This window comes from Nycticebus coucang, chromosome 22 (genome assembly GCF_027406575.1).
Source record: "Nycticebus coucang isolate mNycCou1 chromosome 22, mNycCou1.pri, whole genome shotgun sequence".
Classification (NCBI taxonomy): domain Eukaryota; kingdom Metazoa; phylum Chordata; class Mammalia; order Primates; family Lorisidae; genus Nycticebus; species Nycticebus coucang.
The window spans coordinates 39,422,868-39,434,455 of NC_069801.1; the positions used below are offsets into that span (position 1 = coordinate 39,422,868).

The window sequence follows — 11,588 nt, forward strand, 5'->3', positions numbered from 1 at the left end:
CCCAGCCAGGATTGCATAGCTCTGCATAATGTTACATTCACTTCGTCATTCATCAAAGTACTATGTGCTGCTGGGTGCTGTGGCTATGGAGACAAGTGCCCTCAGGGAGCCCAGTCAGATAGTCCACATTGAATATGTGGCTATGACCATATTCCCTAGTACCAAATATGAGCAATGTGTGAGGAAAAAGTAGGCTGATCTCACCAAAACAGCCTGAGGGCTGGGGTGTGCGGGTGGCTCCTGGCAGCAGTGACCTTGTCCTATGGACAGTAACGAGGCTAGGGCCAAAATACAGAGGATGTCATGTGCTGTGCTGAAAGCTTTGGACTGTAACCGTCTGTAAAAGGTGAGGATGATGAAAGAAGCTCTCAGGAGAAGCTTACTCTCTCTAGTCATAGATAAAGAAATATATGCACAGTGCTTACAGTGGTGCCAGGCATGCTGTAAGTTCTAAGACTTTGCCATAATCATCATTGCTATCTGAGCTAATGAAAGCTTTTAAGGAGGAAGTAATACTCAGATCTGCATCCTGGAAGGATTGTCCTGGCTTTGTGTGGGAAGGGGGCAAAAACTGCTGGGAGAGGCCATGCCAGAGCTGGGGTGGGCTGGCCAAGAGCAGGGGCAGCTTGTTGGAGAGGAGAATGAGGGGGCAGTTTCAGGACATCGTGATCAACCAGGGGTGGCAACTGGCAGGTTTAAACCTGGCTTCTAGATAGCTGGGTGATGGTGCCCTTCACTCTGAAACAGAGTCACAGCAGCAGAGCCAGCTTTGGAGGGGAAGGTGGTGAACTCAGCTTTGAAAGGATTATGGTTGAAAGACCTGTGAGATCTCCCAGAGATGTTGGGTGGCTCCCTGATACTCAGGGGAGAGCTCTGGGCCACAGCTGAGCTTAGGGGCAGCTGTAGGATATGAGCATAAGAATCCTGCAGGCAGAGGTGGTAGAGTGAGGAGGAAAGCCTGGAAGGAACCCCAAAGGAGCCCTGTGTCCTTCTACAGGGAAGGCAGGGGAAGGAGAGGAGTGAAGGAATAGGCAAGGAGAATATTCAGAGCCCTAGGCACTTTCCAATACTGCAACAGGATGGGGGGATTGGGAGGTGTACAGGGTTTGAGGGACTGTTCCCCTGGTCCAACCCCAGGTCACTCAACCCAGCAAAGGGATTTGGTACTATGGTCAGAGGATTCCTCACCCCATCACTTTCCTGATAAGTTACATGGCAGCCTCTGAGCTCCCTGGCCAGGATAGGTGGTGCTTAATGTCACAGTGCCATGGAAAAGAGGAGCTGACTGTGGCCTGCAGAGTGAAAACAGTTTGTAGGTAACACCTGAAAGGCTCAGTCCTCTGCAAGGGAAGTAGGAGGTAGAACCAGCTCCCACTCCATAGGCTTCTTCCATTCCTTACAGTCTATTGACCCAGGACAGCAGTTCACATGGGAGAATTCAAACTTGGAGGTGAACAAGCCCAAGAACCGCTATGCGAATGTCATTGCCTATGATCACTCTCGAGTCATCCTCACCTCCATTGATGGTAAGGGCAGTGCCCCCTCCCTTCTCCTTACTCTCCTCCCATTTGCCACTAGGGTGACATCTCATCCTACAGAAGATGCCGGTGAGCCTGGGGTGCAGTGAAGCAGGTGGGCGGGCTGGGGGCCCTGGGGTAATGCCCTCCCACAGCCCTTGCCATCCCTAGGTGTCCCCGGGAGTGACTACATCAATGCCAACTACATCGATGGCTACCGCAAGCAGAATGCCTACATCGCCACGCAGGGCCCGCTGCCTGAGACCATGGGCGATTTCTGGCGGATGGTGTGGGAGCAGCGTACAGCCACTGTGGTCATGATGACACGGCTGGAGGAGAAGTCCCGGGTAAGACTGTTCAGAGTCCTGCCAAGAAGCGGGTAGGAGATAGCTCAGAAATTCTTCAAGGGAATGCTATTGTTTTTCTGAGGTATTATCTTGGTTCCCAGATAAAGATGTTCCTGGATATCTCATATTCATAGATGGTAGTGGGTTCTTAGGATGTTAATATGTTTCACCAAATGCTGTCATTTTCTAGGAATGTTAACTTGTTCCCCAGTTGCTCAGGTGTTCCCATGGTGTTCACATGTTCTCCGGATGCTGGAGTGTTCTTAGGGCATTAACACATCTCCTAAGTTAATTAGCGAAGAGCTGCTGTTATCTGTTTTTGCACAGCCAAGCATTGACTGGAACATAAAATTTACAGAGCTTGAAAATGTCACATAAACATTGTGAGTAAATTTGGCAGAAAATGTGCCTGGTGTGATCTAGTCCTGAATAAATAATTTTCGATCATGGGCTGCGCCTGTGGCTCAGTCGGTGGGGCGCCGGCCCCATGTACCGAGGGTGGCGGGTTCAAACCCGGCCCCGGCCAAACTGCAACCAAAAAATAGCCGGGCGTTGTGGCGGGCGCCTGTGGTCCCACCTACTCGGGAGGCTGAGGCAAGAGAATCGCTTGAGCCCAGGAGTTGGAGGTTGCTGTGAGCTGTGTGAGGCCACGGCACTCTACCAAGGGCCATAAAGTGAGACTCTGTCTCTACAAAAAAATTAAAAAAAAAAAAATAATTTTCGATCATAATCCTCATTCCACTGGCTAAACCAAGTTGCAACATTGTGTGAGGACCTGATGTGGCTTGGTGAGGGTCAGTGGATAGGGATCTGAGAGTTTGGGGCTAGGGGCCTTGCAGCCAGATAGGTTAGACGTCTGCTATGCTTCTTCCTGCCTGAATCTGTGGGCATCCCCAATATATGCATCCTGCCCTGCCTGTCCTTCTACAGGTGAAGTGCGATCAGTACTGGCCAGCCCGTGGCACTGAGACCTATGGCCTCATTCAGGTGACCCTGTTGGACACAGTGGAGCTGGCAACATACACTGTGCGCACCTTTGCACTCCATAAGGTATAGCCAGCTCTATAGGCCCTGTGAGGCCAGTGGCCTGAGCATTGTGTTCTGGGAGGGGCTACAGGGGAAGCAGGAGGCTAGGTATTGAAAGGTCAGAAGCTCAAACAAGAGTGATGGCCTGTGTGATGAGAATGGTGTCACAAGCTCCTTCAAGCTGCCATGTGTGGCTTCCGAGTACCATCAGGAAGTGACATGTCTGGCTCAGCGGCTAGGGCACCAGCCATGTACACTGGAGGTGGTGAGTTCAAACCCAGCCCAGGCCTGCCAAACAACAATGCAACTACAACCAAAAAAAAATAGCCGGGCATTGTGGTGGACACCTATAGTCCCAGCTACTTGGGAGACTGAGATAAGAGAATTGCTTAAGCCCTGGAGTTTGAGGTTGTTGTGAGCTGTGATGCCACGACACTCTACCAAGGGCGACATAGTGAGACTCTGTCTCAAAAAAAAAAAGTGACATGTCATCCTACCCTGAGTCTGGCTGGTCACTTCATCTGTCTTCATTTTGCTCCCCAGAGTGGCTCCAGTGAGAAGCGCGAGCTGCGTCAGTTCCAGTTCATGGCCTGGCCAGACCATGGGGTTCCCGAGTACCCAACCCCTATCTTGGCCTTCCTAAGGCGGGTCAAGGCCTGCAACCCACTAGATGCAGGGCCCATGGTGGTACACTGCAGGTGAGAGGGTACAGTGCCACCAAGGAAATGGGTTGGGAGGTGGGGAACCTCTGCCCCAAGCTGAGTCCATGTCCTGCAGCGCGGGTGTGGGCCGCACGGGCTGCTTCGTTGTCATTGACGCCATGCTGGAGCGTATGAAGCATGAGAAGACAGTTGACATCTATGGCCACGTGACATGCATGCGATCACAGAGGAACTACATGGTACAGACAGAGGACCAGTATGTGTTCATCCATGAGGCCCTGCTGGAGGCTGCCACATGTGGACACACAGAGGTGCCCGCCCGCAACCTGTACGCCCACATCCAGAAGCTGGGCCAGGTGCCTCCAGGGGAGAGTGTGACTGCCATGGAGCTTGAATTTAAGGTAGATCTCAGGTGGCCTGCTTGGCTGTGGGGGCCTGGGCTGGGTCAGGAGATGGCTACAGGAAGCCGAGCCTGACCAGCCCCTCCATCTCTATAGTTGCTGGCTAGCTCTAAAGCCCACACATCCCGCTTCATCAGTGCCAACCTACCCTGCAACAAATTCAAGAACCGTTTGGTGAACATCATGCCCTATGAGTTGACCCGTGTGTGTCTGCAGCCCATCCGTGGTGTGGAGGGCTCTGACTACATCAATGCCAGCTTCCTGGATGGCTATAGGTCAGCATGCCTGTGACTATCCCACCATGCCCTGCACTTAGCTGGGTGGAGGCACAGCAGAATAGGGCCAGCCCAGACCAGAGAGGGCTGGGTAGAGCAGTGAGTTATTTTCCTAGAGGAGGGATGATCTGAACAGGGCCCCAAGGGGCTAGGCAATCTTAAGGGAGACTCCGGGGCAGCAGCACCTCCAGCATGTCCAGTCTTATGTCCACCCCAGACAGCAAAAGGCCTACATAGCTACACAGGGGCCTCTGGCAGAGAGCACCGAGGACTTCTGGCGCATGCTATGGGAGCACAATTCCACCATCATCGTCATGCTGACCAAGCTTCGGGAGATGGGCAGGGTAAGCCTACCCCTTCCGCTAGGGTCCTTCTTATACTTGGGAGAACACCAGCCACCTTTGGGAGAGGAGCCCCTTTTGTTACTGTTTGCATTCACACCCCAGCCTCATGTCAGCATCGCCTCAGAACCCCGTTGTCACCAGCTGAGGTGATCCCAGAATCTTGTCCCAGAATCCTCTGAAGCCTGGCTTCCCTCCCATTCCTCCCCACCTGATCTTGGAGCCGGGCCCTCTGTCCACAGGAGAAATGCCACCAGTACTGGCCAGCAGAGCGCTCTGCTCGCTACCAGTACTTTGTTGTTGACCCGATGGCTGAGTACAACATGCCTCAGTATATTCTACGTGAGTTCAAGGTCACAGATGCCCGGGTGAGTGTTTGCACTTGAGCTTGTCCATGATACGCCTGAGCATGGGTGGGTGCCCACATGGTACCTTTGCTCAAACTGCAGGAATCTGAGATGGGGCTGTAGCTTTTAGGTTATGAGCCCATCTTCCAGGGTGGCCTCCAGTGTAACCATGTCATAGGTGTATGTCTGCATCATTGTACTACTGGACCTCGTCCAGAGGGGCACCGGGCTAAGGTATACTCCTAACCCTGTCCCATGCCCACCTCTCCCAGGATGGGCAGTCAAGAACGATCCGGCAGTTCCAGTTCACAGATTGGCCAGAGCAGGGCGTGCCCAAGACAGGCGAGGGCTTCATCGATTTCATTGGGCAGGTGCACAAAACCAAGGAGCAGTTTGGGCAGGATGGGCCCATCACTGTGCACTGCAGGTAGGGCTGACCTCGTAGAGGGCTGGGACAACAGGGTCTAAAGTCCTGGCAGACCCATTGCCTGCAGTGTACAGGACTTATGACCCAACTGTGTCTCTGAGCAGTGCTGGTGTGGGCCGCACCGGAGTGTTCATCACTCTGAGCATCGTCCTAGAGCGCATGCGCTATGAGGGTGTGGTCGACATGTTCCAGACCGTGAAGACGCTGCGCACACAACGTCCTGCCATGGTGCAGACAGAGGTACACAGACCAGCGTGCAGGGCCAGGGTCTTACCAGCAGCCCTGCTCAAAATCCTTGGCTCCAGCTGCAGTTGCATACACACAAGAACATGGCTTATTCATATTGACATTTAATAATTGCCTGCTCTGCCTAAGGTGCTCTGGGGAGACATGAGTGATATATGTTTATTCATTCAGCACCCCTATAGTGGCTGCTTGTGGTATGCCTGCCTGTGGGTCCAGACTGGACATAGCAGTCCGTACGGGGTACACAGTTGGGAGCAGATAAACATGATTGGGGTGCCCAGTGGAAGTTAGGCCCATGTGGAAGCCTGGGAGAGGGAAGAGAAAGAGACGAGCCTTCAGAGGCTCTTTTAGGCTCCCCTGGACACTGCCAGAGGCAGACATCTGGGTCCAGGACATGTTCTTGGGCAATAGAGGCCAACTCCACAGTCCACTGGCTGCAACATGAATGCCCTTGGCAGTGTGGTAGGGGTATCCATTGGTGCTACCCCCACTGACCAGCCTCCCTATCCCCATAGGACCAGTACCAGCTGTGCTACCGTGCAGCCCTGGAGTACCTCGGCAGCTTTGACCACTATGCAACGTAACTACCGCTCCTCTCTCCTCCGGAGCCCCCAGGGGGCTCTGGAGGGGACACAGCTCCTCTGAGCCATACCAACCATCGTCCGGCCCTCCTGCACAGATGCTGTTGCTGGCAGAGCACAGCCCAGTGGGATCACAGCGGTTCAAGAACATTGCCACACCAGTCAGAGAGCCTAGAACACCCCTGGGCAAGTGGGTGAAGCGGCAGGCAGGCACTGTGGCCCTTCTGTCCATCAGGCCCACCTGAAGCCCGCTTCTAACTCTCTGGCCCGCTGCCGTATTTCTCATGCTTCTTCTCGTGGGGTGGGGGTGGAGGCAAAGCCTCCTTTTTTATACATTAAGTGGGGTAGGCTGAGGGATTCTAGCCTCTTCCCTCTGATTTTTCCTTTTGCAAATCCTTAATTGCAGAATGGCCACTGTGGGGGTTGGGGTTTATTTTGTTTTCTTTTTTGAGTTCATTTTGGATCCTTTTTTTGTATGACTTTTACTTCTGAAGGACAGAACATGCCTTCCTCATGCAGCGCTGGGGCTGCCAGCCTGAGTGGAGGCCCAGTGTGGGCCTGGAGGTGGTGCTGATCCGGCTGCTCTTCCAGCCCTTCAGAGATATTGTTTCAGCCAAATGCAGGGAAACTCAATTTTTATTTTATTTTTTTTAAGTTTTATTTTTCCCTTAAGAGCCTTTTTTTAGGTCCTGCAGACAGTAGTGGGCGGGGAGGAGATAGGGAACACTCATCCCCAGTTGTCTATCCCAATGTGTGTCTAACATTCACAGTCCAGAACCACAGGCGTGTCTGGGGGAGCCTGGCAAGGCATTCCTCATCTCCATCGTGTTTGCAAAGGTTTAAAAAAATACACACACATAAAAAAATTAAAAAAAAAAAAAAGAGAGAGAGTCATCCTCAGCCTCTGCTTTAAACCCCCAAGAGGAGGGGTTAGCTGAAGGCTGACCTCTGGGCTCACAGAGCCTTGTCTTTGTCGTAAGTATTGCAGTATGGTGTGGTTGTAGGCTGTGGGGTCAGGCCATGTGGTCATGGTGGATGGCACAGGTCAGGGTGTATGCCGTGCCCCACACACATCAGGGCCAAGCAGGGGCGTGGTTGGCCTTTCAGGTCCAGGCCAGTGGGCCTGGTAGCACATGTCTGTCCTCAGAGCAGAGGCCAGATGATTTCCCTCCCTGGTTTGCAGCCATTTTCAAAGCCCCTGAGAATTGCTCTTTACTCTAAGATGCCCTCATCAACCAATGTGGCAAGACTACTGGACTTCTATCCATGGTACTATAATCAGTTCTATTATCTCAGCTTGCTGAGGGGCAGGGAGAGGGTCTCTTCCTCTGGGTAGCACTATCTAGATAGGTAAGTAGGGGCGGGGAAGGGTGCATAGCTGTTATAGCTGAGGGATGTGATGGAAACATCCCCAAATCTAGCTAGGCTCAGTCAAGATCAACAATCCAGGGTTGGTAATGTTGGATGATGAAAACATTCATTTTTACCTTGTGGATGCTAGTGCTGTAGAGTTCACTGTTGTATACAGTCTGTTTTCTATTTGTTAAGAAAAACTACAGCATCATTACATAATTCTCGATGGTAATAAATTTGAATAATCAAATTTCTTAAAAACGGCCTCTGTCTCAGCTCTTTCTGGAACCAGAGAGTCTGGGCTAAGTCAGTAGCTAAGGTGGGTCATAGAGAGTCCCTGCTTCTGAGGGGACAGTGAGGTGTCCTGAGTATTCGTGACAGGGCAAGCTACAGGCATGCTATACACTTTCAGAAAGGAGCAGCTACAAACTCTGAATATCAAGCAACCAAGAGCCAGGCCTTGAGCTCCTAGTGCCTGTAAAGAGCTTCCCTAGGGGCCAGGTGTGGTGGCTCATGCATGTAATCTTAACACTCTGGGAGGCCAAGGTGGGTGGATTACCCTGAGCTCACGGGTTCAAGACCAGCCTGAGCAAAAGCAAGACCCTGTCTCTTAAAAAAAAAAAATTGGGCACCGTGGCAGACGCATGTAGTCCCAGCTACTAGGGAGAGTGAGGCAAGAGAATTGCCTGAGCCCAAGAGTTTGAGGTTGCTGTGAACTATGATGCCATAACACTGTACCGAGTCTAACTAACAAAGTTAGACTCTGTCTCAAAAAAAAAAGAGAGAGCTTCCCTAGGCCAGGCACAGTGGGTGCTCACACTTGTAACCCCAGTACTCTCTGGGAGGCTAGGGCAGGAGGATTGCTTGAGCTCAAGAGTTTGAAACTACCCTGAACAGAAGTGAGACCCATGTATCTACGAAAAACAGGAAAATAAGCCCAGCTTCTTAGGAGGCTGAGTCAGGAGGATCACTTGATTTGTGAGCTAGGTTGCCACAAGGCTACCCAAGCACTCTAGCCTGAGTAACAGAGTTGAAACTCTGTCTCAAAAAAAAAAAAAGCACCCCTGGCTGACATCGTGCCATTTGCCTCTCCTCCCCCTTAGGGTGCTATTAGTTGCCCTGTTGGAGGTACTGGGACTGCCACCTCCAGTAGCTATACCTCTTCTCTCATTTCCTCCTCCCCTTCCCCAAAGAGAGGGGCAACCCTGTGGCTGTGTAGAAATTGGTTAGTGAGAACTCTTGTAATTCTTGCATGTGGATAGTGGGCTCCAAAAAAACGGTGTTGGCTGGGCACGGTGGCTCATGCCTGTAATCCTAACACTGTGGGAGGCTGATGTGGATGAATTGCTTGAGCTCACGGGTTTGAGACCAGCTTGAGCAAAAGCAATACCCCATCTCTACTAAAAATAGAAAAGACTGAGGCAAGAGGATCGCATGAGCCCAAGAGTTAGAGGTTGCTGTGAGCTATGATGCTACAGCACTCTACCCAAGGCAATAGGTTGAGACTGTCTCAAAAAAAAAAAAAAAAAAACAGCGTTGTCCACCTGGCTCCTGAACACACGGCAACATCCACTCATTGAGCTCTGTGTCTCTTTAGTGGGGATCAGAAAAGTCCTACCAGGTGTTCAAATCACAAAACTTCTACAGCTACAGAGATGAAGGAAACCCAGAACAACTGGGGAAGGGAAATACAGTCAGCGTGCTATGAGCACGCTGGAGAATTGTCATAACCCAGCCCACCATGGAAGTGCTGTGGGTACCTGAGGCAGCATCTGACTCAGGGAAGGCTTCCTGGTGGTGACATAGGTAGGATTCTAAGCATCTCAAAGAGTAAATAGTGGTTAGTTTTTAAAAGTGGAAAAAGCATTTCCAATGGAGAAAACATGTTAAAAGGGCACAGAAGCACGAAACAGACCAACAGTTATGAGAAACTCCAGGTATGACTGGAGTAGTGTGAGACACACTGGAAAGGTAGGCCGGATGAAGCCAGATGGAGCAGCCACGGGTATTGAGGGCATTGTGAAAGATATGCAGGTGCCCCTGGAAGGTGAAGTACCTCTGGGCCACTCCCATTGAAGCCCTTGTTAGGATTGGTACCTGTCACTTCAGAGCTGGGAGTGGCTGATGTCTGGTACTAGTCTAAGTATTCCCAGCACCTCCTTCAGTGCCTGGCATACTTTTCTGTTTGTTCAGTAAACGGACCCCATCGCCGCATGATTGATTCTTCAGGGTGTTTGAATAACTTTGCTAAATAAAGAAATAAGCCACTAAACATTTTTGATTGAGGATAAATACCAGATTTTCTCCTGAGGAACACCAGCATTCAGAACATCCCAGGTGGGCTCTATGCAGAGGGCTCAAGGAGCCTGCTTACTAATTCCTCAGAACCAACAAGCAGAACAGGCTCTCTTCTGTGCACTTCACAGAGGGAAACAGAGGTTAATGTGGATTCACTCAGCAGAGACCACCACAAGGCAAGTAAGCACCAGAGCTGGGACCTGTGCTCCTGACATTTGCTCAGGAATCACTGCCAACCCCTGGGCAAGCCCACTCTAACTCCAGGGCCACCATCCACTCTGCACTTCAGTCAGGCATCTCTTGCTCCGTCATCCCCACACCTATACCTGCTGGGCCACCTTGAGCATGTACCTGTTTGGTTGTATCTCCCAGGCCATACTCTGTTGCCTGTCTTGCTTTCTACTTGGTCTGCCCACTCTAGCCCTGCCCTGGCCCTCCCGTTCCCAACATAGAAGCCAAGCCCTCACAGTCAGTTGTAAGTCCTCCATGGTTATCCCAATTCTGCAAGATCCGGCCTCTGCAGCCTCATCTTGCCTTACCCCCTTTGTCTCCTGCCCTTCAACCATGACAAAATCAACTCATGCCAGCTTCACCATTCTATCTCAGCCACCACTCTACCTTTTTTAGGTCTCAGCTTCAGATACTTGATACTTCCTTCAGAAGCCATCCTTAACTATCCTAAGTTGAGGTTAGGTGACTGAGATAGGTCCTATTTTGCAAACTATTTTATCCATGAGAAAATTAGGTCTCATCCACTCTTCTGACAAATACTTAATAGCATTTACTATGTGGTAGTCATCGTAAGTGCTGGCATATGTTAGCAACCTGGACAAAGACTAATGCCCCTGTGGCATTTATACTGTATTATCATGGCTCGGCTCCTATAGCTCAGCAGTTAGGGCCCGGCCACATACACCAAGGCTGGTGGCTTTGAACCCAGCGCAGACTTGCTAGGCAATAATGACAACTACAACAAAAAAAATAACTGGGCATTGTGGTGGGCACTTGTAGTCCCAGCTACTTGGGAAGCTGAGGCAAGAGAATCGCTTAAGCCCAAGAGACTGAGGTTGCTGTGAGCTATGACACCACAGCACTCTACTGAGGGCGACACAGTGAGACTGTCTCCAAAAAAAATTATGTTACCAGGAACCTGTGACAACATGTGTGAAACAGTAATGTATTTATAGTTCGTTAGAAGGTGATTAGCTTCATGATGGAAAGTACAGGGTGGCGCCTGTGGCTCAAGGAGTCGGGTGCTGGTCCCATATGCTGGAGGTGGTGGGTTCAAAACTACCCCTGGCCAAAAACCACAAAAAAAAAAAGAAGGATCAGGCATGCGGGGGAAGGTCTGATGATTAATTAGGGTAGTCAGGGAAGCCTCACTGGAAGGATGGGATTTGAGGACAGACTTGAATCGGGGAGCGATTTTGCCTAAATACTTTTGAGATGAATATCCAAGCAGAAGGAGCAGCTAGCAGAAAGGTCCTGGCCAGGAGTGTGCCTGATGTATTGACATTAGTGTGGCTGTGCCACCAGGAGCAAGGGGCAAGAGAGTAGCAGGGGGTGGGGTCAGAGGAGAAATGGGGGCCAGCTTCTTGATCACTGGGAAGACGCAGAAATCCGGGTTTGGGGAGAAGTGGCCATATTCTGGTTCTTGCATAAAACAGAGCTGATAGCATTTGCTGATGGACTGGATGAGAAAAAGAAAAGTCAGGATTGACTCCACAGTTGTGACTGAGCACATGAAAGATGAAGTTAGCACTTACT

General features: G+C 51.0%; 1 protein-coding gene across 19 annotated transcripts in view; it reads left to right on the plus strand.

Moving 5' to 3' along the window:
• The window catches only part of PTPRF (protein tyrosine phosphatase receptor type F), a 92,644-nt gene extending 84,864 nt beyond the window's left edge, over positions 1-7,780 (plus strand). For all 19 annotated transcript variants that reach the window (XM_053575893.1, XM_053575898.1, XM_053575907.1 and 16 more), the window contains 11 exons: positions 1,403-1,526; positions 1,689-1,864; positions 2,795-2,914; positions 3,434-3,588; positions 3,668-3,953; positions 4,050-4,228; positions 4,446-4,572; positions 4,812-4,937; positions 5,189-5,343; positions 5,448-5,583; positions 6,105-7,780. In XM_053575893.1, the coding sequence (XP_053431868.1) occupies positions 1,403-1,526; positions 1,689-1,864; positions 2,795-2,914; positions 3,434-3,588; positions 3,668-3,953; positions 4,050-4,228; positions 4,446-4,572; positions 4,812-4,937; positions 5,189-5,343; positions 5,448-5,583; positions 6,105-6,173 (1,653 nt within the window). In that variant the 3' untranslated portion in view covers positions 6,174-7,780. The remainder of the gene's footprint in view (positions 1-1,402; positions 1,527-1,688; positions 1,865-2,794; positions 2,915-3,433; positions 3,589-3,667; positions 3,954-4,049; positions 4,229-4,445; positions 4,573-4,811; positions 4,938-5,188; positions 5,344-5,447; positions 5,584-6,104) is intronic.
• The last annotated feature ends 3,808 nt before the right edge of the window (positions 7,781-11,588 follow it).